The 27,074-nt window shown below is 41.5% G+C and overlaps 1 protein-coding gene across 3 annotated transcripts in view; it reads left to right on the forward strand.

The window, feature by feature from the left end:
- The window catches only part of PLEKHG1 (pleckstrin homology and RhoGEF domain containing G1), a 291,716-nt gene that overhangs the window by 163,603 nt on the left and 101,039 nt on the right, over positions 1–27,074 (forward strand). For 2 of the 3 annotated variants that reach the window (XM_064292170.1, XM_023548536.2), the window contains one exon: positions 16,145–16,668. In XM_064292170.1, coding sequence (XP_064148240.1) covers positions 16,261–16,668 — 408 coding nt within the window. In that variant the 5' untranslated portion in view covers positions 16,145–16,260. Of the gene's footprint in view, positions 1–4,032; positions 4,217–16,144; positions 16,669–27,074 lie in introns of those variants that run through there. The other variant, XM_023548512.2, reaches the window with a different exon arrangement.

Raw genomic sequence — 27,074 nt, forward strand, 5'->3', positions numbered from 1 at the left:
TTCTTTGAGCCGTTGCCTGGCTGCAGAGTCAGCAAAGTGTCTCAGTTAGGTCAGACCTTGTGAAGCCCCTAGCATTGCTTGCCCTGTGCCTCCTTCCCTTATCCTCCCCAGCCCTATTAGAAGACTGCAATGTGGTCTCATTCCTAAAACCAGGAGCCAGCTGCTGTTGAGTCAATTCAGACTCATGGCAGCCCCATGTGTGTCAGAGTAGAGCTGTGCTCCATAGGATTCTCAGTGGTTAATTTTTCAGAAACAGATCACCAACCCTTTCTTTTGAGGCACCCCTGGGTGGACTTTAACCTTTCACTTAGCGGCCAAGTGCATTACCCATTTGTACCACCCAGGGACTCTTCATTCCTAAAAAGACCCTGTATAATTTCTTGGAAGGCTGGACAGACTAATTCACACTACAGTGTTAATGACACCCTTCCCCGGTGGTATTAGAGTTTCAACTGATGACTTTTGCCTTAAACCAAAAAGAGTCGCCTTCTAGTAGTGGAATTCCAGGCCTTGTGGCCAACTTCTGGGAAGAGATGTTTTTAAACGGCAGGGACTTTCTGGTCTTCCTCCAGCTATGCCACCAGGCTGGCCTTGTACTCTTTGCTGGCTGGTTTGTGTTCTGGTTGCAATGGACATGTCACTTGTATGTGTTGTCGTTCTACCCCTTGATTCCTCGTTCCTGGTGGGATACTGTGAATAGCTCCCCTATTTCCTGGTTGTATAACCAGTGCTGGGAGGAAATTAAAAAGAGCAGCTTTCCAATAAGGGCATCTTTCACTTACCAGGTATATATGTGCATTTTATCTGTGGCCAATCTCACTATCATTTAAGAAGAAATTTTGCTGAGCAAAAGCAATCTTTTCACCCCCTCTGTTAGCAAATAGGAAACCCTGGTGGTGTAGTGGTTAAGTGCTACGGCTGCTAACCAAAGGGTCAGCAGTTCGAATCCATCAGGCACCCCTTGGAAACTCTATGGGGCAGTTCTGCTCTGTCCTGTGGGGTCGCTATGAGTCGGAATGGACTCGACGGCACTGGGTTGGGTTTGTTTTGGTTTGTTTTAGCAAATAACTTATGCAGCGAGCAGTGCAAGGAAGCCACTGCCTTATGTGAGTTGGGACTGATTTGACTGCATGTGTAAGAGTACAGTGGCAGGAGACAGCAGCACAGCTCCAGGAACAGTTAGCATTCCAGTGTGGCTGGGGTGTGGACTCTGAGATGGGAAGGACTGGAGAGCACAGCCACCACCGAGCTAAGGTGGAGCCAGCCAGCACCTTGAGAAAATACTGAGACTCAGAAGGCTCCGCTGCTCTCAGGTGTGGAAGATCCTTGGATGTCGCTCAGGAAATGCAGTGATCTCTTCCGTTTCTTTTCCCCTCTGCCATTACGTGTCTGTAGTATCCCTTCCCAGGCCTCATGCACTATTTCTTTTTAATTCTTTCAGCACGTATTTGGTGCTGAGATAAATATAAATGCAAAAATGTATGTATGTATATATATACATATATAAAATATGTATATGCATATATACATACGGAGCCCTGATGGCGCAGTGGTTAAGAGCTTGGCTGCTAACCAAAATGTTGGCAGTTCCTTGGAAACCCTATGGGGCAGTTCTCCTCTGCCCTATAGGGTCGCTATGAGTCGGAATCGACTCGAGTGCAGCAGGTTTATATAAAAAAAAATTTCTGCTCTAGAAAAACCTTTAATTCTAAAAATCTAAACCTTTGATATTTGTGGATGTAGTATATGGTGGCTTTTTTTATTTGCAGGTGATATGAAAGGTCTTTGTTCACACAAGTTGATGACATAGCTGAAGCAGGAGTCACATATAAACCAACAAATGACTATCCCGTGGAGCCGTTTGATCTTTCAGGACTGAATCACTTGTATAGTGTGTCAGCCTAGCAGATTGCCCACCATCCATACTCAGAGCAGCTTTGCTGTTTTTGTCTGCTTGTAACATACATAACAGCTCTCAGAAATAACTTTTTAAAAATATTTCTTGGCCAAAAAAGAAAAAATCCATGCACAATGACATTTTGTTGGAAGATGAAAGTAGTTAACTTGTGAACTGAGGATATACACAGAAAACCAATGAGTCAGGAAGAATCCAAGAGCCTTTATATACACTCCCCTATCTGAAAATTTAGTCTTTGTATTTTTCACGCAAGGAGCCTTGGTGGTGCAGTGATTAAAGCACTTGGTTGCTAACCAGAAGGTCAGAGGTTTGAACCTACCAGCTGTTCCACAGGAGAAAGATGTGGTAGTCTGCTTCCATAGAGATTACAGCCTTAGAAACCCTATGGGGGAGCTCTACTCTGTCCTATAGGGTCACTATGAGTCAGAATCGAATCAACAGCAGTGGGTTTGGTTTGGTTTGGGTCTTGCACGTGAGTATCAAATATACACACAGAGAGTTCCCTGCCGTACCCCCCCTCCCCCAGTTTACAATCCAAGGTAGGAGAGAGAAGATAATTAGAAAATTATTAAACATGAGACCATGTGACGCTTACTCTAAGTGTAATAGACAGCTATTTAAGAAGGGTACCAGGCAGCTTCGGCTAGAGTGCTTGTGGGAGGTTGGGTGGGTGGCTTATGGGATTTGAGCTGGTGCTCCCAGCTGAGAGGGGGAGGGGGAGGAGAAGCTCAGCTGGGCTGGGGGATGGCAGTTGAGACTCAGTCCCCACTGCCCGGAGAGGGCCCTCTCTCTCAAACTGCCCTTTCTGCATCTGTGATGCCAGCATCTATGATTTTAGTGATTTCCATCAACCTGGTGAATTTGAGGGGGAAGAAATCATCCCAAGTTGTTTTCTGAACAGGTTCATTTTCATCAAAATGGTTTAAGTAGCTCTGTTTATGTTCAGCCTTATTTGAAAGGAAATGTGCATTAAAATAAATTATCCTATTATGTTGTTAGTTTAAAATCACTTCATAGGCGTGATAGAAATAGCCACATTAAAGATGATCAACTGTTCTTTTTCATAACCACAAATGAATGCTCTGAGTGGAGCTTCTATTTTAAAGGATTTTCACCCTTTGAAATGGTTGAGTTCTAGGTGTCAATACAAGATATATCCATATTTGGAGTTTTAGTCCCATGGTGCACTAGTATCAGTTTACAACCATGTTTTTGTACTTTTAGAGACTTTCATTTAAAGAACTTGATACCGTTTTTCAAATATGAACCTTTTATAATCTTTATATAAAAAATAGATACTGCATTTTAAGAAGGACAGGTGGCCTTAGTCAAAACCCCAAATAATTTAAAGTTATTTACTAAAGTTTGGTGGAAGTTAAACCATTTTTGTATTTATTTAATATTTATGAATATAAAATCAGGGAACTTAACTTTTTTCTAAGAAATGCCTATACATTAAAAAGAAATAAATTTAGATTTTAGATATTTGTCTTAAGGTAGATTTTTTTTTAACTTTTTTTTTTTTTCAAAAAATCAAGCGTCAATGTATTCTTGTTTAACTTTGCTTAAAAGATTTATTAAATGTCTTGTTAACTGAACGGAATTCTCCAAACTGTCTTTAACTGCGCGTCATTGACGACCATCACCACCACCCCCAGTCTCGACTCTGCTTTAAAACTTCGGTTAAAGATGTGTCCCTGTAATTGGATAAAAAAAGGATACAAACTCCTAATTCAGGAAGTGCAGTTGGAAATATCCGTGCGCCAAAGATCTCACTTACTTTGTGGCGTTTAATGAGAACCAGGAACGGAGCCGGGAAGGTAAAGCCCGGCAGCTGTGGGCGAGTGGGGGTTGCATTTGATGTGGACAAAAGAATGGAAGTGGCAGGGTGTTGCTCAGTGAAGTGTGCGTTTTCCAGTCACCCACAGTGGTGTCTATTGTCCCGTTTCTCAATTGAATGATGTCATGTTTCATTTAAGGCTCTTAGTGATGCTGAAGGCTGTGGTCTGCGCACTAGGGGGAAGAAGGCAGTGAGAAAGTTGCAAATCAGGTTTTTGTAAAGCCTTTGTGCGTTGGGTTCTGAGAGATAAAAGCTGACTCAGGCAATATTTCCACGGAAGGCGCTGCACAGGCTCGTCCGGGCTGCTTTTACCAGTGAGATCACCCGCATCAGCTGGGGTGGCGTGCGTGGGGCTGAGCCCGAGTGGAGGACAGGTGGGTGCAAAGTTGACTGTACCCCAAGAACTGCTGCGGGACGGACTCGGTCTTTGAAGAGCCAGAGCCATTCTGCCGGCCGCGGTGAGAAACTGGGGCGGGGGGCTTCCTTCACCGGACGGTGCAGGGACAGAAGCTTGCTGGAAAGATTACAGCTGTTCTCTTACAAACGCGATGACGTCCTGGGAAAGGAGGTATCCCACAATGGAATTAGTCGGGGAGGGGGGGCGTGATTCTTTTTTTTTTTTTTTTTCCTTCCTTTGCAGTGGAGTCCGTCTTATATCGTTTTTGTTTAGGTTTGGTTGGTTTTGCTTTTGACCTGTCCTTAACGTGAGGTTGAAACATCTAGAGAGCTGATGTTTGTGACTCAGGGGAGAAATCTACAGGCATGAATTGTGCCTTGAATGCTCAATACTTCAGCGTGCTTTCTTTGCGTGCTTTCCTTGCAAGGTTCATGCAGGCTGAGCTGGAGGAACAAGATAAATGTTTGCAAATTTTATGCTTAGCCACTGCAGTGCTGGGATTTAGTCTGAGACTGGTGGCAACCAAAGTTGACTAAGTCACAATGCAGTTTCCATTTGGAGAGTTTATTGATAGGAAATACTTTTGTGACTGGGCAGAAGGAGGGGAGGGTTGTATTCAGACAGCCCTTCATGCTGTGGTCCGGTAGAGTCTGATTTTATTTTTATTGTCTGAATTAGTGATACTGATTTTTGAAAGAAGACGTATATATTCAGCATTTCTGTAATTAATCATTAATCATATATTGAACATAAAAATCAATTTTAAGTTAAAAATTTTAAATATGTGATATAATTTTGAGATTGTGATTTTAATTTCCACATTGTAAAAGTAATAGACTTACTGAAGAAAAATTTTCAAGTAGAAATAAACATCAAAGGCAAGAAGTTATTTATCCTCCTAGTTGCTTAAACTGATATGTTAACAGTTTATTGTAATCCTTTCGATTTTTGCCTAATGTGGAATAATGAGTGGTATTTTAAGTTCACGTTGGGCTCATGGGCTCACATTGTGCACATATTTTATAAACCACCCATTTTACTCAGTGGTACGTTATGGCCATTTTCTATGCCCTTAAGTATCTGAGAGGACAGGGCGTTGCACAGTTCCATATTGTGCCTGAGAGATGAATTTTTCCCCAGGTCTCTATTGCCGCACTAAGTTCTCTTCCTCCTCCTTTTATGTGAGAAAATGTTTCGTGTGCTTTATGGGTGGATTTATTTACTCAGAGTGCTGTTGTTATTCACTGGGATTTCTCCTGTTTTTCCTCCTCCGTTTTCTTTAAGAAAATGTTATTTAGCCTAACTCCTTATTCCCAGCTGTACAGAGATGTTTCTGGAGTTGATGTAGTCAGTCAAGAGGGAACATAGATACCTAACTCTCATTGTTTAGTTATCGCTCTAAGACTTTTATTTTCACACTAACAAAAAGGTACTGTTCAAAGTGAAGACAGAGCATAGATTATTATTTAATTTAAACTGAAAATAGAGGGTCTTTTTTCAAGCCCTTGGCAAAGTTAATGACATGTTTCATCATCCAAGGCCTGGCATGTAGGATGTAGGGGAAAATTGCTATTAGGTGGTTACTGCTTCTGCTGTGACTCCAGGTAGGAATGGGTGGCATAAGTGATTTGCTATTTATTTCAGGGTGGGGCTCATCTGTTCAAGGTTGGAAGGAACCTGAGGAAGTCACCTGGTCCAGCTGGCTCACTTGAGCACAAAGAAACCAAAGACTCAAATATAAACCTTGCTGGTGCAGATCCAGGGCAAAAATGCAAATCCTCTGACCAAAGGGGAGAGTATTATGTCATCATTGTTTTTGTGGCTGGTCCTCTGAGCTCTTTCTCTACGCAGAGTTAGACCACACATTCATACCTTTGTACACACACAAACACACATACTACTGTAGGTCTTTTTGGCCGGTAGGACCATGTGCTTTAGACAAATAGATTGTTCCTTCATTTTCTAGTCTATGAGCTCTTTATCTACCCTATTTTATGAATCTAGATCCAAGTAGAAGGAATGATTGACTAGAAATCGGAAACCATATTTTCTGATTCACAATTCAGCTTGGAGCACGATGTGACCCAACCACCCTATTCTTGGTTTTTCCCATCTATAAAATTTCTAAAAACTAATGAGGCATATGAAGGAACTTTGAGCTTGTTTTTTGTTTGTTTTGTTTAGCAGTGGTGCATAGGGTGATTCTAAACTGTTACGGTAGAGACTGTTTGGGTTATCTCTTGCTGCATAACAAGTCCCCCCAAAATTCAGTGGCTTAAAACAACACCAGTCATTTATAATCTCTCAGGGTGTCTGAGAGTGAGGAATTCAGGAGAGGCTGTCCAGGTGGTTCTGGCCTGAGGCTGCTCAGGAAGTTACAGTCAGACGTGACTGGGCTGAGGTCATCTCAAAGACTTCACAGTTACAGGTCTGGTGCCTTGGCAGGAAACTCTCAAACAACAGGGGTCCACAACATCTGGCGTCCCTCTCTGTCTCATTGTGGTCTCATCACATGGTCTCTCCAGATGTCAGCTTCAGGATAACCACCAGTTGCTGTCAAGTTGTCTCGGACTCACGGCAGCCCTATGTGTGCCAGAGTAGGACTGTGCTCCATGGGGTTTTCAGTGGCTGATTTTTTGGAAGTAGATTTCCAGGCCTTTCTTCCAAGGTACCTCTGGGTAGACTTGAACCTCAACCTTTTGGTTGGCAGCTGCATGAGTTAACTACTTGCACCACTCAGGGACTCCAGCATCAGGATGGCTAGGCTTTTTAAATGGTGGCTCAGAGCAGGTCCAGCCCTAGGTATTTTAAGCTCCCTTCTACCTTGATATCCTTCCAGACTCTGTGGTCGTTAGCTGCCATTGAGTCTGTTCCACCTCAGAGCAGAGTAGAGCTGTACTGCCTAGGGTTTTGAAGGCTGTGACCTTTCAGAAGCAGACCTCTAGGCTTTTTTTCTGAGATGCTTCTGGATGGGTTTGAACTGCCAATTTTTTGGTTACTAGTCCAGTGCTTAACCATTTTCGCCACCCAGAAAGTCCCTGCCAAACTCTAGGGCATTGATACCATTTTCATGGTTGATGCAAGTTTCCTGCCATATTTGGGTTCCAATGGGAAGGGGAAAAGAATATAAAGGGACCATGTCTAATGTCTTGAGACACGGGCCCCAAACGGCATTCCATTGGTGAGAACTTGACCACATGGCCATGTCTAATGGCAAATGAAGCTGGGAGTGTGTTCAGCTGAAACTATTCACTGAGGAGGAAGGGCAGAGTTGATTTTGGTGAACAACAAATAGTCGATCCCCTCTGTAAGTGGCCACACAAGGGCTAGTTTGAGGTAGGTTTTAGCCCTGTCCCCCCAATCTCCCTCACCTTCAACACCAAGTCACCACAAAAAAGCATACAATAAAAGTAAAAACAGCAACATTTGCATAAAAAGCCTTTAGGGAAGTCCCCTAGGTCCCTTTTTAGTCCTCAAATGTAGGAAGTCTAGAGTCACCACTTAGCTAAAATGGCTTATCTGATCCATCAGCTGCATTAAGTGTCTAATCCTTTCTCAGCTGAGGCGCCATTGTACCGCTTAGTTTCCACTGACTGCCATAGGAAGCCATTAGCAAGTTATCTGAGTATTTAGTGTCACACTTTACAACTTGAAGGAATCTGTGTTCTTGTTCAACCGGCTACCTTTCATTTGCACAAGAATTCTGCAAAATGTCATTTCCTATCCTTGATCTTTTTGTGCGAACGCTTGCTTTACTGTCTCTTCAGTGATAATAAGATTATTTTTTTCAACTATTTATTTTGGAAAAAATTTTTAATTTACGGAAAAGTTACAGAGATAGTGCAGAGCTCCCATATGTTCTTCATCCAGCTTCCCCTAATGTCGATGTCTTGTGTAATCACAGCACATTGCTAAAAACTAAGGAATTAACGGTTAACAAGTTTGTTTTTTTGTTTGTTTTTTGCCTCTTCATTACCAAACAGCTACGAATAACTTTGAAAATCACCTTCTCTAGATTGAACACACCAAGCATTAAAGAACATGTGGGATTATAGTCCTGGCCTTGCCTTTAATACAGGAAGTCGGCGTGGTATTTCAGAAAACCAAGAGATGAAAATCCATTTTGCTATCCGATGGCTTTTAACTAGTGAGCAGTGCACTACCTCAGGGGTATGTAGGGTAGGAGGATGCTTTTCAAATACCCAATGTTGCCTTTGAAATAAATGTCTTTCTTATAACTTTGGCTCATAAAAAAAAAAATCAGACAGGTTGCATGAAGTGGAGAAATTTCTTGAAAGACTGATGTATGACAAAATAGAAAATATGAATAAAATTTGATTATGGTGGTGGCTACAAGGATGTAAATATTTGTCAAAACATTGAATTATACACTTAAAATATTGCATTGCATTTTATTGTATGCAAATTATACCTCAATAAAATTGATTTAAAAGAAGTAGGTGGCAACTAGAGATGGAAGTGGAGAGTCTTAATTTTGTTTATTTTTTTTATTTTGCCTTAAGTGAAAGCATACAAATCAAGTCAGTCTCATAGAGTAACTTCTTGCTTACACTTAAGTCTTCCTGCTACCTCCCCTTCCTTGAGGGTAATTCATAGGCAGTATAATCAAAAAAAAAAAAAAAATCAGGAACTATGTAATTTAGTTATTGTTGATATTGAACACGGCACTTTCTCTTGATTTCCGTGATCATCCTGCCAATGGACTCAGACTAGCGTTTGGTGTCTAGAATAGCAATGAGCAGAATTTGGAAACCCTGATTGCTTTGAACCCCTGCTGTGAATAGAGTTTGTGCTTTACCTTGTAGAGTAGGTTCTCCTTGAGAGTTACGACAAGGAGAACTAACCAGTGGAACCCATCAAGTCCCCTCTTCTACATGTAACATCGTCCCAGAAGCCTGGATTTAACCTACCATGGAAAGTTCTGTATCAAACCTAAATCATGCTGAGACACTAATTAGAATCACGAGGTGCTGGTTTTGATTCTGGCAGTGAAGTTGCAAAGGAAAGCAGTTAGAATAGTGAGAGTTTGAAGAGTAAATAGAGAAAAGCCAAGGAATCGGAGCTCTTTAGCATAGAAAAAATTCAGGAGACGGGCTTATGAAGTTAAAAGTGTGAAAGCATATCTACGTGGAGCTGGTAGTCACTTTTTCTTCTTATTGAGAATGGCACCAAAAGGAGTATGGTGTTACGATGGGTTTTCAGCTAACAGTACTTCTAGTTGTTAGGAGGAGTGGGATTCCCAGGGCCCCTTACATGCGCTTCCTCCACCACCAGGTTCACCAAGGATCAGATTGACCAGGAATCTCAAGGAAGATAGAGCCAGCCTCTTTTAGGGTGTTCGTGGTCAAAAGATCTGCATGATGTGACCTGGCTGCCTGTGCCTCCTGCCCTTCCCTCTGGTATGAGCAGGGACAGCAGTAGTGACTGTTGGTGGAGAAGGGGAGGAACAGGCAGCTAGGCACATTCTATGAACATGCTGCCTTGGAGGAAGTAGTGGGGAGATCCACCCAGGGGCCCACCACCTTCCCTCCTCACCCCTGTGCCAGGCCTGGAACCCCAGACAACAAGCTCATCTGAATCCCCTGGTGCAAAGATGGATACCAGCCAGGTGCCTTCAACCTGGTTTCCAACTGATCCCAACCCATACAACAGAGTGCTTTCTTCCCTGGGGACTACTTTTCACGTTTGGAGAGAGCTCCCATGACTGGTACAGACTGTTTTTGCTGTGTTCTTTATTCAGTAAACATTCAGTGTCTCCTGGGGCGGGGTGGGGGGTGGGAGGGGGAGATCCACAGGATGTGGGCCGTTGGCAATGTTTGGCCAGAAGTTCTCAGAAGGTGTTATATTATCGGCCAGTGTTTGGGATTTGGGGAGAAAGAAGTTAGAGGAAGCAAAGGAAAACAACACATTACCCAAATGTTATTACCACCTGCCTACATCTTTCACTCAAGGCGAAGGAGAAAGCTGTCTTCCTTTGTAGCCCTCTGCGTGTTCCAGTTCATCATGGAAAATCAGTTACCCCCGTAGCTAATACACAGTGATTGTCTCCCGGCTCTATTTTTGCTAATCCATAACAATATTGTGAGTTAATGAATGAGGGAAAAAGTCAAATTGTATGCATCTCTTTATTCACTGTTATTTGAACAAGGACTGGTAGGAAGTCAATTTATATCTCATAGAATAATGCAATTATCTAGAAGACTTCTACATCAACATCGTCTAACTGAAGTATAATGAGAGCGACATATGTAATTTTTAATTTTCATGTAATCAATATGAAAACATTATTAATGAGATATTTTCTGTTTTTGTTTCTGACAATGCCTATGAAATCTGGTATGTATTTTACACTTATGGCGCATCTCAATGTGGACAAACCACATTTCAAGTGTTCAATAGCCACATGTTGGGAGTGGCAACCGTGTTGAACAGCTCAGCTCTAGATGATAAATATTAATAATTGGTGAGTTGTATTAGAAAGGAGGCCAGACAGGGTGAAAATCTTAAATTATTTTGTGGGAGGTGAGAACAAGACTGGACAGTTTTTATGAGGTATATTTCCTTATGTGAGAAAAACTATAATTATCTTCTAAGCAGCAAATCAACATAAAAAATGCTACCCATTAGCAAGTGCAGTCTTCTATTACAGACCACTATATGACCTGACTTTAAATGTTTTACTCTGTCATTGATAATTGGAGATATTTAGTTTGGTGCAGAAGGCTTGACTAAATACTACAGATTCCAAACATCTGAAATACTCTGTTTTATAAAGTGCCTGCTTGGCAGCTAGAAGAATAAGGGTGGTCCCAGTGGCCTAGAATACTTGTCCTGTTATTAGAACTTATGAAGTCTACCTTGGAACAGTGCCCGCTTCATGGAGCTGTTTAAGATTTACCCACAGAGGCATCCTCTGTTGACCTGAGTTTCACATCCCACTTTTTCCCACCTTTAGAAGTATCTTTAAAAAGCACTATTATCAGGCAAATATATAGAGGTCAGAGTTTAACAGTGGTTACCAGGGGCAGAAGGGAAGGGAAAAGAGGGGACTCTGGTTAGGTAGCATTGAGTTTGTTTATGGGATGGAGAACATGGCAATGGGTGTTGGTGATGGTTGCACAGCATGGCTGACGTAATTGGTTTCATTGAATTGAACAAGTGACAAATGTTGAACTGGCAAATGTTGTGTTACCTATATTTTTACAATTTAAAAAAAAAAAAAAGGTACTATTACCCTGGCAGCCCAAAATGTTAAAGAGCAAGCAAAAAGAATATTGCAGAAGCTTTAAAAATTTGCAACGAACTATACCATGTGGTAGTGGTCATGCTGGTAAATTACTCATTTCCTACACATTTCTTACCATTCCTTCTTGTTGACCCTAAGTTCCTGTATTTTTTATTTATAATGTTAATGTTTGCATTATAAATTTGTCTTAATATATGCATGAATATAACCTATCTAGAAAAAGTCAGTATGTTGACAGATACAGACTTGTTGGATTCTTTATATTCTAGAAATATTAGAACCAGCTGTTTGGTGATCTTTATTTTATATTCAAACTAAATTCATATTCCTGATGGAAAATTGTCATTAATCTATATTCGCGTATATATCCTATGTATATAACCACTGCCGTCGAATCAGTTCTTACTTACAGTGACCCTATCGGACAGAATGGAGCTGCCTATGGGGTTTCCAAGGCTGTAAATACGGGAGCAGAATGCCACATCCTTCTCCCATGGAGTGGCTGGTGTGTTGAAACCACGAACCTTTCCGTAAGCAGCCAAGCACTTTAACCACTGCACCCTCTTCCCACGTATATTAAAAAAAACCAAACTCGCCATGGAGTCGACTCCGACTCATAGCGACCCTATAGGATGAAGTAGAACTGCCCCATAGAGTTTCCAAGGAGCAGCTGGTGGATTCAAACTGCTGACCTTCTGGTTAGGTTAGCAGCCAAGCTCTTAACCACCATACCACCAGAGCTCCTACGTATATAGAAGAATATAATATTCTATGTATTGTCGTAGTATAACCTCTAAAATGTAAATTTTATTCTTCTACTTTTCTGACAAAACCCATAAACATGAATTTTGGTGTTAAGGTAACCAGTCTTTTTAACCAGCCAAAATGAAGCAAATTTCTTCATTAATCACACTCTTCATGGCAAAACATTTCATTTCTATAAACCTGGGATCTCATTAGGGGAAAAAAATGCAGATACCACCTTGTCAGTGAAAAAGATGGAAATTTGGGTGTCCTACCAAAATAATTCCTGAAAGTTTAAACTTCATGGAGGACTTTTTTGGAACCAGTATCATATTTAAGTGTTACGGATATTAAAGTGATCTTTGCTTTGCAGATAGCCTTTAGAATAGGGTATAAGAAAAGAATAACAGCCCCATTTCTAAAAATATATATAATTTTTCTCATAATTTAGTTCTATATTATCTGACTGTATAATTAGTGGCACAGTGGTTAAGTGCTCAGCAGTTAACCAAAAGGTCAGCAGTTCGAACCCATCAACCGCTCCATGGGAGAAAGATGTGGCAGTCTGCTCCTGTAACAATTACAGCCTTGAAAACCCTTTGGGGGCAAAGGAAGACACTTAGAGAAACACAAGGGAAAAAAAAAAAGAAAGGCAACCATATTAAATACTATAGCATATACAACCCTACAACGACAGTAAAAATAAATAACTTACAGGCAGATACACATGCTCAATAAGGTAAGGAGGGAGAATAGGAGTATACCCACATACGTGTATAGGTTAGGCTGTGGATATTTTTACATACGTGTTTGTATATGTATATTCATATATATAGAAACCCTGGTGGCGTAATGGTTAAGTGCTACGGCTGCTAACCAAAAGGTCAGCAGCTCGAATCCACCAGGCGCTCCTTGGAAACTCTATGGTGCAGTTCTTCTCTGTCCTATAGGGTTACTGTGAGTTGGAATCGACTCGACGGCAGTAGGTTTGGTTTTTTTTTTTTAATTTTTTTATTCATATGTGTAATAGAGCACACAGGGGTCACAGGCATAGAAGCTTCCTAGGCATATCTAACTACTTTGAGGGACCAGGTTACAGGAGCTGAGGGCTGGGGACCATGGTCTTGAAGATATCCAGGTTAATTGGCATAACACAGTTCATAAAGAAAATGTTTTACATCCTACTTGGGATGAGTAGCATCTGGAGTCTTAAAAGCTTGCAAACGATACATCTATTGGTCCTATCCTGTCTGGAGCAAAGGAGAAGGAAGAAAACCAAAGACACAAGGGAAAGATTAGTCCAAAGGACTGATAGACCACATGAACCGCAGCCTCCACCAGCCTGAGGCCAGAAGAACTAGATGTTGCCCAGCTACCACCACTGACTGCTCTGCCAGAGATCACAATAAAGGGTTCCAGGCAGAGTGGGAGAAAAGTGTAGAACAAAATCCAAATTCACACACACAAGAAAAGAGCAGACTTACTGGTCTGACAGAGACTGGGGAAAACCCCAAGACTATGGCCCCCCAGACATCCTTCTAATTCAGAATTGAAGCCGCTTCCGAAGTTCACCTTTCAGCCAAAGATTAGGCAGGCCTATAAAACAAACAGTGAGGGCCTGGTGGTACAGTGGTTACGAGCTCGGCTGATAACTGAAAGGTCAGCAGTTCAAATCCACCAGCTGCTCCTTGGAAACCCTGTGGGGCACTTCTACTCTGTCCTATAGGTTCGCTATGAGTAGGAATTGACTAAACGACAACGGTTTTTTTTTAATATAAAACAAACAATAACACATGTGAGGAGCATGCTTCTTAAATCAAACAAGTATACGAGACCAGATGGGCAACACCTGCGCAAAAGCAGAAGGCAGAACGTGACGGGAAAACTGGACGAATAGAAATGAAGAACCCAGGGTGGAAATGGGGAAAGTGTTGGCACATTGCAGGGATTGCAACCAATGTCAAGAAACAATTCGTATATAAATTTTTGAATGAGAAACTAATTTTTTTTTTTTTTTTAAGAGAAATGAAGTCCTGATACATGCTACGATGTGAGTAAACCTAGAAAATATTGTAGTGAGTGAAATAAGTCGCAAAAGGACAAATCTTGTATGGCCTCACTTATATGAAATAAGCAAATATGTAGAAACCAAAGATGATTAGTTGTTACCAAGGGTGAGTGGGAGGGGGAAGGAAAAGGGGAGTTTTGCTTGGGAGACACTGAGTTTAATGGTTGTAGAATAATTAGGAAAAGGATGGGGTGAGGGTTATACAACATGAAGAGTGTGATAATGCCATTGAATTGTGCGTGTAGGAACTGTTGAATTTGCAGAGGTTTTAAAGTGTATATTGTACCATAATAAAAAACAATTAAAAAAAAAATGAATCACCTAGGGATCTTGTTAAACTGTAGATTCTAATTCAGTGTATCTGGGATGAAAATGCAGATTCTCAGCAGGGTTTGAACAAGAACAAACTGGTTGGAAGCCCTGATAAAAAGTTGAATTGGCAAAAATTGTGTGATAGGTATATTTACAATGACCAAAAAAAAAAAGGTAGCTACTGAGGCTGTTTATGTACAACCACACACCTCATGGGATGTGGTTCTTTCATTTGGAGATTTAGGTCATGGTTCTATAGGATGTCCCAGTTAATTGGCTTAATAATGTGTTCAGTGCTTCTGTTCTACCTCCTCGTTCATTGAGTAGTGTTTGGAATTTTAAAAGCTTGCAAGCAGCCATCTAAGGCACAACAGTTGGTCTTTATTTGCCTGGAGCAACAGGGGACAAAGGAGAGTCAGGAAAAAGAGGAGAAAATGGAATGTGTGTCCAGTTGCCTCCGTGAAAAACTGCCTTCTTTGCCATGAGACCAGAAGAACTAGATGGTGCCCTGCTACCATTACTGAACATTTTGATCAAAGATTCTATAGAAGAATCCCGATCAAAAGGGAGAAAATGTAAAACAGAATATCAGATTGTCATGGATTCCAGATTTTTCTAGAGTCATGGAGGCTAGATGAACCCCTGTAACTATTGTCCTGAGATAATCTTTAAACCTTAAACCAAAAATATCCCCTGAAGTCGTCTGAAGCCCAAACACTGGTTTAGCTTAACTATAAAGAACGTCTGCCTTGAGCATTATGCTCTTTTAAGATCTATCTATATGGGATCAAATTGACAACAACAACTCGAAAGGTTAAATAGGAACCTCAGGGGGCAGTGAGCTTATGTTAATGGGAGGAGGAACAACTCAGAAAAGGAGGGTGAGAGTGGTTGCACAACCCGAAGAATGTAATCAATGTCACTGAACTGTACATGTAGAAACTGTTAATTGGTGTATGTCTTGGTGTTTATGGAGCATGGTGGCACAGTGGTTAAGAGCTTGGCTGCTAACCAAAAGGTCAGCAGTTTGAATCTACCAGCAAATCTTTGGAAACTCTGTGGGCAGTTCTACTCTGTCCTCTAGAGTTGCTATGAGTCAGAATTGACTCGATGGCAAGAGTTTCGTTTTTTTTGGCGGGGGGGAGGTTGCTGTATATATTTTCAACAAGAACACAGTAAAGTACTTAAGAATCACTTAAGTCCTGTCCTTCAAGCTTTTAATTTAGTAAAACTGGATTAATCTACAGATAGTCACCCCAGGTGACCATACTTGGTGAAAATGGATGCGGTCAGTCTCAAACTGGAATGTGCATACAGATCATGCTGGGATCTTGTTACACTGTAGATGCAAGTTCCATAGGTCTGGGGTAAGGCCTAAGACTCAGCGTTTCTAGCAAGCTCCCAGGCAATGCTTTAGAAACTAATGCTGCTGCTCCATCTACCACAAGTACCCTTGAATTTCCTTCTGCAGCAAACTTGCTACCTTTTTGGTTTTCACTGTACACATCTAGGCTAGGTTGTAACCTCTCCTATGAAGCTTACTTGTCCCTCTTGCTTATCTTGTCCTTTTTATTCTTATTTTCTCTTCACGTATGTAGATGAGCACCAGTTACATCTTGAAGTCCCATCAGCTCTAACAGAAATTCCAGATTCCAAGAGAGCAAACCATCTCCCCAAGACAGCCAGGCATCCCCGCTCCCAAGAACTGAGGACCATGGAGCTTTCGGACAGTGACCGTCCCGTCAGCTTTGGCTCCACGTCTTCCTCGGCCTCTTCCCGGGACAGCCATGGTTCCTTCGGCAGCAGGGTGACCTTGGTTTCAAATAGCCACCTGGGCTTGTTTAACCAAGACAAGGAGGCCGGGGCTATCAGGCTGGAGCTGGTTCCAGCCAGGCCGTTTTCCAGCAGTGAGCTGCAGAGGGCCATCCCAGCCGAGCAGCAGGGCGCGGAGGGCAGCGGAGAGAGGCAGCTGTGGGCACAGCGGAGAGTGGAAGCCAACGGAGCCACCGACGCCAGCACAGAATCCACCTCGAGCCCCAAGCTCCTCTATGTGGATCGAGTGGTGCAAGAAATTCTGGAGACGGAAAGGACATACGTGCAGGATTTAAAAAGCATCGTAGAGGTAAGACCGATTTGGTCTTTAAAGTTTATCACGCAGGATAAAGATGCTCGCAGAATAAACAAAGAGCAAAGCCAGGGGTTGGAGGTGTGTTATATCCTGAGATGCAGAAGTGGTGTTTGTGTCTAAACAGCGGGAGGTGATGTAAGAGAACCCCAGGGCTGCCCTCGCTGGGTCGTTGTTAGTTGTCGTGGAGGTGGCTCCGACCCATGGTGACCTCCTGTATACCAGAAGGGAGTGTCGCCCTGTCCTGTACCATCGTCGGGATCCTAGGTAGGTTTGAGCCCATAGTTGTGGCTATTGTGGCAATCTCATTGAGGGCTTCCCTTGTTTTCACTGATCTTTTACTTCACCAACCATGATGTCCTTTTCTAGCAACTGATCTTTCCTAATGACGTGTCCCAAGTAAGTGAGCGAAAGCCTCGTCATCCTCACTTCTTAGGAGCATTCTGGTTGTATATCTGCTAAGACTGATTTGTTCATTCTTTTGGCAGTCCACGGCATATTCAATATTTACATGAACAGTTTGATTATGTGTTTAAAAGCAGGAATGATGATTAAAAAACAGTTGCTGTGAGTAAATTCTGACTCCTAGCAACCCTATTGTATATTAGAGTAGAACTGTGCTCCGTAGGGTTTCCAGTGGTTGATTTTTCCTAAGCGTATCACCAGGCCTTTCTTCCAGTGTGCCTCTGGGTGAACTTGAACCTCCAACCTTTCAGTTCGCATCTGAGCACGTTAACCTTTTGTACCACCCACAGAATCCAAGAATGGCAATACCCGTGGTCACACGAGTATTTTGCGTTAATAATCGTTCAGCAGGGGATCTCAGAGTTCCCCACAGACAGTGTAAGCTGAGGCTGGAATAGGACCTTTAGACTCCTGACTTAAAGGTGTCAGGTGGATCCTGTCTGTGCCTATCCGGCTATCTTTACCTTGATCACTACTGTGCTGTGTCTGCTCACTGAAGCCATGTGGGTAGCTTCAAAAATTACTGAGACCCACATGCTGCCCCCAGAGATGGAGTTCATTGGTCTGGGGTGCTGTATGGGCGTTGGAATTTTAAAACATTCCCAGATGAGTCTAAGGTGCAGCTAAGTCTGGGGAACCACAGTTCTGTGCTGTTTTCTGCATTGGTTCGTGGTTGGTGGGGACGGAGGTAAAGGGTAGGGAAACAACTGTGGGTGTTGTCTCTTCTTGGGCATTTACTCTGTTTACTTTTATGGTGAACGGTTTTGCATATCGAACTCCGTGTGAATGGAGCTCAGCTTGTGTGCCAGACCACACACTCTGGAAACTCAGTGCTTAATTTGCCTTTGATTTATAAGTAGGTTCTTAAGGATAAATTAAGAATTAAGAAGCCTAGATGTTAACTCATCTTTAGTATATGATTTAAAATAGTAATACTTAAAGGGCAAATTTCTATATTGTAAAGCTATGTATCATTATTATATATAGCTTTATTATAAAGCAGCTTTGCTGGTTGGTAAGATAATGCCAGATTCTTTCCTGTGTTAGTACTTACTTCCTGTTTTGACTTTTAATCAAAAATGTGCGTCAGAATGGAATAGGGTATTTGCTGATGAGCACATTCTCCACTAAATACATACATTCTTATAGCTTTAGGAAAAAAAAAATCTAAAGGGTTATTGTGTGCTATGAGTTCCACAAACGATAGAACCAGACATGGTATACTAAAAATAGTTATGACATAACCTCCCAGTAAAAATAGAAAAGTCAGTTGATGCTCAAACAAAACAATATGTGGTACCAAATGTAGAACAAACCAGCCAATTTTTTTTTTTTTAATTTCAATAATGATGTCATTTGTACTTGACAAGAAATACCTGTGAACCTGCCAAAAATTTTAGAGCCTCTCAGGAAACTTATGGTTGCCAGAGCTCTCTTTGGTCTGTGCTTTTTTTGTTTGTTTGTTTCCTTCTTTCATAGAAGCTTTTTCACCTAATCAAAACTCACCGTACTGAGAGAGACACCTTTAGTTACTGAACCGGTGTTCTGCAGTCTTTTTTCCAGAGGCTGTTTGATAAACCTTGGGTAAGAAGACATAAAGCAAGGTATGAATGAAAGAAATCAGATAAAGACAGTATTTTTTTCTACAAAAGTTTCGATTTAAGTTCTCTTCCAAGCTGTCCAAATAAACTTGCCTTTTCCTTTGGCCCATGAGTTCAATACACAGCCGTGAATCAGAGCTGACCGTGCAGCAGTTTACAGCAGCAAGCCGTGTTTTACACTGAGGGTTGGTGAACTTTTTTGCAAAGGGCCGGACAGTAAATATATTCGGTTTTCTGGGCCCTTGGTTCTCTGCCACAACTCAGCTCTGCCTGTGTAGCTTAAAAGTAGTCCTGGACAATAAATACAGGAACAGATGGGAGTGGCTGTGTTCCAGTGAAACTTTAGGGCCACAGTCTGCTGACTCCTGTTTGAAGACTATAAAATTGTGCTTAAGTTTCATCAACTGTAAAATAAAACTAATAAAGGAGTACCTGCTCCATAGCATTATTATGAGAGTTAGATTAGGTTATCAGAAGGAACGTGTGAGCGGTGCAAACTGTTAACGCACTTGGCTGCTAACCGAAAGCTCAGGTTTAGATTTTATTTTAGAATTTGTAAACAGCAATAGTTTTGTGAAAAATCACTGATACCTACGTTAAATTACCAGATATTAACACAAGGATGATTTGGCATGTTTGACATGGTCCAAATATCATCAGAGTAGCTTATTTCTAAGAAGAGATTGTTCTAATCTATTTGGACGATCAGATTCACAGATGTTGGTTACACTTGTGAAGAAAATTATATGCCTCTCATTTCCTAGATATAGAGAAATGTTATTAAAACTATCCCAAGTATGTAGTTTTTTTTTATTCCCCCCTTTCTCCATACCATTTTTCTCAGTTGGAAATGAATCCCTAATGCTTTCTGACATTTTAACTAAAAGCTGTTGTCATTCTTGTTCCTATAGCTGTTCATTCCTTGCATTCTCCCAGACCCTTTTCTCTGGGTCCCCTACCCCCATCATGGTTCCTCCGTCCTCTGCTCCTTTGCCCAACATCCTAGGCATTTACTTTTGTACACTTGACATTTTAGAGAGAGAGACATGAAGTCTTGACTGTCACCCATGCTCAAAGGAACAATGGGGCTGTTATTTCCATTTCTATATATGGCTGCTAAGAGTGTTACAGATAAGATGAGATGATAAATATGAAAGCAGTTTTAAGAGTTAAAAGTAAGGTGGCCAATGTTATAATTTGTGAAGCGATAAAAATGCATAGTTGGAGAATAGAAAATAAGGATCTCTTTCATGTTTGATGGAACCTTAGACTGACTGAGCAGGGACTCTCATGGGTAGAGTGGGTTTCTTTAATCTTCCTAAATGATGTGTAAAAGAGCTTTTGACAACCTCATAAGATTGGCCCCAGATACAGTTTATGGCCCATTTTAACCTTTTTGAAAAGTTTTTAAATCGTTCATGTTGCGATATAATGCTGTGTAATTAGAATTTACGGCCCTACTGCAAACTGGCGTCTTTGAACTAACTGCAAGACAGGCTAAGCTGAACCATCTCTCTGGATGCTGAAGACATGTATGTAGAGAAAAAAGTAGATAAAATGTTAAGTATAACATATGATTTTATTTTTTTTCGATCTTATGCCAGAGACCTAAAATCCTTTCCAAGCACCTTTGTCTATATCAAAACCTAAGAAACTAAACCTGTTGCTGTTGAGTCGATTCCGACTCAGGACAGAGTAGAACTGCCCCCATAGCGTTTCCAAGGAGCAGCTGGTGGATTTGAACTGCTGACCTCTTGGATAGCAGCCAAGCTCTTAACCACTCTACCACCAGGACTCCTTTACCTGTGTGCTAAAAAAGAAGTGGGTATAAAGCATTACTGTTTAAAATGTAAAGAGCCAAAGCCATTACATTGCACGACTGTAGAGAGAGCGTATAGAGAGTGACAGGATAAGTGGAAAAGAGCCCCTGGGTGGGGCAAATGGTTAAACACTCAACTACTAACTGAAAGGTTGGTGGTTTGAACCCACCCAGAGGCACATCAGAAGACAGCCCTTGGCTATCTGCTTCCAAAATTTCACAGCCATTAAAAATCCTATGGAGAGCAATTCTACTCTGCATACATGGGGTTGCCATGAATCAGAATCAGCTCAGTGGCAACTGGTTTGGTTTCTTTTGGTTTAGTGACTTGAAACACATTGGAGTGATTCTGCCCCACTGCAACTGTCTGGAGAAGACGTTACTCTTAGTGCTGGTGGGATCAAATTAGTTGGAAGGAGAACTATCTTACACATGGAACACAGGCTCTCTCCCGAATTTTCGTTGAGTGAAAAAAAGGAATCTCAGGTACCGGGCCTAGTGAGCATGTGGAGTGACTTCACCACGTACTCTGCCCGGAGATTTAGCTATTAGCCTTGCAAGATGCCTATGAATTGGATAAAAAGGAGTCTGAGTTGGCGTTTGTCCTGCGTACCCCTCCCTCAAGCACAACACTGCCGAGTTTGAAGGTGGTTGCTGATAAAGCTTGGCATCCCATTTGGTCCCTTTGGAGAGACAAAATTGCTTGGTGTGGAAAGGACAGTTCACGTACTGCTATTCTCCACCCCACCCTACTCCCCTGCCCCCTGCCACCGTAAAAGCATGGTTTTGTGTGGGTTTTCTCTGGACTGCCCACAACTGCCAGGGCATTTGACAAAAGGAGGAAGTTCTTGAACCAAAAGGAGAAGTTCTTGAATCAAGGGCGAAAGTGGTTGTGAAGAGGTGACATGTCATAGACTTTATTCTCTTTTTATTTGTCAGGGTCCTCACTGTACTTTCCCTTCACTTTAAATAACATATACCGACTCTCTTAACAGGCTCATTTAGACTGAAGTTTTTTGAAGACTGAGGGGAAAATGTGGTCCAGGCTGGAGTGTAGGACTTGGCAAGAATGGTTTTTAATGAAGACTTGTTATGTGGGTGGATTTCATAAAGAACTTAAACTGTAGCACTTGGCATAATTTAATGTACTTTTTCTTTTACATAGCATTTGAGAACTTTTATGTGAATGTGCTTCTTTATTTTATTTTTTCTTCCCCTCCAAGAGCTTTTATCATAATGGGTGAATGAGATCTTTCTTAAAACCCCTTAAGTTCTGTGATAATTTAAGGGCAAAGCTGTTTGATAGTGTTCTGCTTATTTAGAAGGTATTCTTCCCCCTCTTCTTTCCCACCCTATTTCTCACCCTCATCTCTCCCCACCTGAACAACAAGAATAAGCACCACCACAACAAAAAGGTATAAAGAAGCAACGCTAAGTGATTTTGAGCGTGCGTCTCTTTGATTCATTGCAATCTAATGTAGGAGGGAAGACAGAAACCTGGTCTTTTACCTCTTTCCATTCCTAATTGGTTTGCTTATTTTGAATAGTTTGTAAATCCTTTTTGATCTATTGTTAACAAACAACGAATGTGGTTCAAGGTGGGCAGCACTTGGTAAGAGCACAGCAGGGTGAGGTTGGCAGAGTTGCTACGCAAAGGTGACTGTTGGCTGCTCACCACAGGTGTCCATGTGTACTTAATGGCTCAAGTCAGCACAGCTTATTTGCTCGACCTTCAGGGCCAAGTTTAGAGTCAAACTTAGAAAAATCATTTAAATTACCTATATTGGTCAATTCTCCTGGGAAGCATGGTAGATAGTGTTACCACTGTGACACCCTAAGTTTTGTGACCATTCTCATCACTTCAATACAGGGTTCCCAACAGCCAGAAACAGAGCATTTAACTATACTTGGAGCCCTGGTGGTACAGTGGCTAAGAGCTTGGCTGTTAACCAAAGGTCGTCAGTTGGAATCCACCAGCTGCTTCTTAGAAACCCCATGGGGCAGTTCTACTCTGTTAGATAGGGTCGCTATGAGTTGAAATCGACGGCAGCGGGTCTATATTTTCTAGTTTATGTGCTACAATAACAACCAAAACACTTAATAATAATAAAACAACATTAACAGCAAATAATATTTGAGTACTTATCCTATATGAACACTAGATTGATCACTTATAGCCTCACTAACAGCTCCATCACGTGGATACTATTATAATTTCATATTCTAGCGTGAGAATATTAAAACATAAAGAGGGTAAAATAACAAGTCCAAGGTCACATAGATAGTTAGTGGTAGAGCTAGAATGGGAGCCCAGGTGTGACTACAAAGCCTACTGCTTTTTTACCATTCACCTACTTATCCCAAATCTCTTAGAATCCAGCAGAAGGTCCCAAAATTTAAGTCCTATTCTTAAGCTCTCTAGAGCAGAGTTTGCAATGGCAGCACCATGGACATTTAGACCAAATAATTCTTGTTGTCGGGGGGGGATAGCCGTGTGTATTGTAGGATGTTTAGCGGCAAACCTGGCCTCTACCCACTAGGTGCCAAAAGAACCTTAACCATCCCCCTTTGCAACAACCAAAAAATGTCTGCAAACATTGACAAGTATTGCTTGGGTTGAAAACCACTGTTCTAGAGATTTTGAGCACATAGTGTGTTAGTAAGGGTAGGCTAAGCCAAGGAAACAATTAGACTCCAAAATGTAGTGGCTTAATCTAATAGAAATTTCTTTCTTTCTCCTGTAACAATCCTGGGTGAGTGTTCAGGTTAGTGGGAGTGTGCTCCTTCATGTAGTCATTCAGGGACCCAAGCCGATGGAGACTCTGCCATCTTCAGCACGTGGCTTCCAAGGTTGTTGTGGTCTTCACCATCTCCATCACTTAGAAGGGGGATAGGCCATGGAGGTATGCATGGGGAAGGTTTCTGAGCCAGTCATAGACATTGCTCACATCCTTTCTCTCATTCCATTGGTGAAAATCTTGTCCTGTGGTCATACCAAACTCTATGTAACCTAGCTGTGTGCCCGAACAAGGTAGGAAGCACTTCTAAGAACAACTGGCAGTCTCCACCATGCATAATGTATAAGAAGACGTTCTCTTTGTAAAACATAAACACCGTTGTATCCCCAACCAGCATCACTAAAAATAAAACCAAGAAATGGAAGATGGCAAGAATGTTTTTGGTGATACTGAGGTTATAGCTACTCTGAATACTAAATAAACCTGTGTTGTTAGTTGCTCCCAAGTCAATCCCTACTCATAGTGTCCCCATATATGCAGAGTAAAACTGCTCCATAGGATGTTCAAGACCCTGACATTTCAGAAGCAAATCTGCAGGCCTGTCTTCCTGGGCACCTCTGGGTGGGTTCCAACTACCAGCCTTTCAGCTAGTGGTTGACCATGTAACCATTTGCATCATCCAGGGGCTCCCTGTAGTATGTTGTAAATGAATTGTAGCTCCTGATTTCTCCTCCTTCCCCTCCTACGTGTCTCCTTTACTCCTTTTTCTTGCCTTTCCTCCCATCTTTCCTAATTAACCAGTTGCCTTATAGTCAATTCCAACTCACGGGTGAATTACCGCCCCCCTTTTTTTTGTTGTTGTTGTTTTACTCATTCTTACCTGTATGACCTGAAAATAGGGCTCTTTGAAATTATGTAACACCATCGTTAGTGTTTCAGACTAAAAAGAGGCTCTCTGGGCCTAGCATAGTTCAAAGGCAGGGATTATGCTTATCTCGCTGGTGTTCTGGAAACCTTGTGAGTGGAAGGGAATCAATGGAGATAATGGACTAAAAGCCGTCAAACGCTTCACGGGGTGATGCTCGGAAGCTGCACATTTATTGCCACACTGATAAAAAGTTTGTAAGAAAATTGTATGCCCTTCTTTTGACGGCTCTGCCCTTCTTTTAAACTCATTTCTGTAACCAACCGTTCTGAGAAACCAAAATGAGAGTTACAGGCACTTGAAGAAAAAGTAGATATTGAAAAAACAAATTGTTAACGCTGTTGTAGTGCATTCTTAAGTTCTTGCACTCACCAGTTCAACTGACATCATTATGCTTTTGCAGAAGAAGTTGAAGTGAGCATGCGTCTTGTCAGAGGTAACTTGCAGGAAATAAATTTACCATTGGTAAATAGTCTGAGCTCACTGGTAACCTTTGCCTGGGTGCAGTTTGCAAATTACTAAAAATTTTGTGGCAATAGTGGAATGGTAACCAATTGGTGTGGTAATTCTGGGTGCGGTAGCGCTCGTTGGTGCCTACTGAGAAAGGCTAAATCTCAGACCATGAAAAGGCCATGCTTGACTGCTGACATCCTGACTGGTGACTTGCTTCTTGGAAACTTGGGATAGGATGCATAGTTGAGATCACTCTAAGAATGTCTGGGGTTTTGAAGGCCCTGAGTCAGGGCTTTGGGGACTACTTCACTGGATTGCAAGAATACATGACTGAGAATAGATTGTAGATAGAGATTCTTTTTACTGCCATATCAGATGTCTGAGACCCAAGAAAGGGAGAAGTACAGATGAGAGAGGGAAAGGACTGTATGGGTTTCAAAGTGCCTGCCATCACTTCTGCTACAGTGCAACATAATCTGTTCCAAAAGCCCTCAGCTGTGAAAACTAATCAGGGGGAAGGAATCTGTGGGAAAAATAGGATTAGGAACATGGATGCATCATCCATAACACATCAACAAAAGATAAGAATCAAGTAAAAACGGCAGCACAGTTTTATACATGTTAAATGGTTAAAAAATACAAGCGTACTACAGTAAACAGGACACTTCACCATGAAAAACACCTGAGCTTGTTTGTGGACGCGTTCCTTGCCATCCCGCCACCTACCCACCTGGTTCCCAGACCCACTGCCCTGAGTGCAAGAGGAAGAGAACAACAGGGAGAGAGAAAGAGCTGAGAATTGAGAGAAAAAGTATAAAATAGGCGAAGAGGAAAGGGGGGAATTAAAGAGAGGCAAGGCCACAGGCCCCAAGGTGGTGGCTATTTTCAGGATTACAGTTTATGAGTGATTGGGCAGGAAGGCTACCTGAAGTCACATGGAAGGTGCTAACGCCAGATGTGGGTAGATGTGGCTCACAGGGCACATGGTGAGCTCAGGTAGCTGTAGATGTTTGAAGTGTGTGCATGTGGACATGTGTGTGCCCGTGTGTGCTCGCGTGTGTGTTTGTATTTCTGTGTTCCTTCTTGGACTGGATACGGTTTTCTGCATTTCATCATGGATGAAATCCTGCATCAGTAAATGAAGAATTCGTAAATTTGAAGTTCACATCATTCCCTCATATGCCAATTGTATTGAAACAAATTCATGTTTTTAAAACAAACGTTATAGCAGAACTGAGTGTACTTATTATGACTTGTTACAAACAGGTCTTACTTTGCCACCCCCCTTTAGCTCAGACTAGACGATTGAAGAATACTGTACCTATTTTCAGAAACTGTTGTCTTCTATTTATGTTAGATAAGGTTAATAAAAATGGTGAGAAATATTCATTTCTATGAGAAATGCCCTTTTTATTTCCACCTTATAAGAAAAAGAATAAAACTCTTTTAGTAATTGGAAACATTATTCATATTTCTGAAAACTACCAAATTTTTTACCCTAATCTTAGATGAACAAATATGATTACTTATAAATACAAATAGCTGTAGAGAAATTTTATTTTACTCAAAGTACTTGCATGATTTGGTCAGATGCTCCTTCCTGAACTCTAGCATTTCCTATCTATGAAATTCTTAGAATACAGTGGAAGCGACTAAGGGGTAAATAGTGTGTTTCTGATGTTAAGATTTTAGAATAACATTTTCCACCGCATTTTGCAGATTCAAAGTTAGATAATGAATTAAAGGAAAGGGCAGACTTACGTAATTGGAGGAAAAAAGTAGAAAATATACTTTTCATAGTCATAACTAACCCATTGCTGTCAAGTCAACTGCGACTCATAGCAACCCTATAGGACACAGTAGAACTGCCCCATAGGATTTCCAAGGAGTGGATGGTGGATTCAAACTACTGACCTTTTTGGTTAGCAGCCTTTCTCTTATCTGCTGCACCACCAGAGCTCCATAGCCGTAACTAGACACGTTCATTTCATTTGTGTGAGCAAGCGCTTGCAAAGTCGTCCACAAGTAAGAAGTCTCTTCTCATTCTATTAGCCGTTTTTTTTTTTTAAGGCAACACTGAGTTTTAATGAAAATGGACTTCAAAAGTTAACTCAGGGACTGAGTAGCTATTACTGGTTTGCTAAAAAACAGCTAGTATATTTCTAAGACACCCTTTAGGGCAAAATTCTATTGAAGATTTGCTAAAACAGGTCCTGTTCAGTTGAGTTGGGACCATGCTGCTTTTTAAGTACGTACCACATTGAATATTAAATTATACTGAGTGGGTAGAAAATTCTAGAATTTGGGACACTATGTTCTAAACAAACCAACCTTCAGTTGGGAGAAGTTTCTTTTGGCCTGACGTTTCTTCCAAAGAAAAAGAATTACTGCACCTTGTGAAA

The sequence above is a fragment of the Loxodonta africana genome, chromosome 1 (genome assembly GCF_030014295.1).
Source record: "Loxodonta africana isolate mLoxAfr1 chromosome 1, mLoxAfr1.hap2, whole genome shotgun sequence".
Taxonomy (NCBI): Eukaryota; Metazoa; Chordata; class Mammalia; order Proboscidea; family Elephantidae; genus Loxodonta; species Loxodonta africana.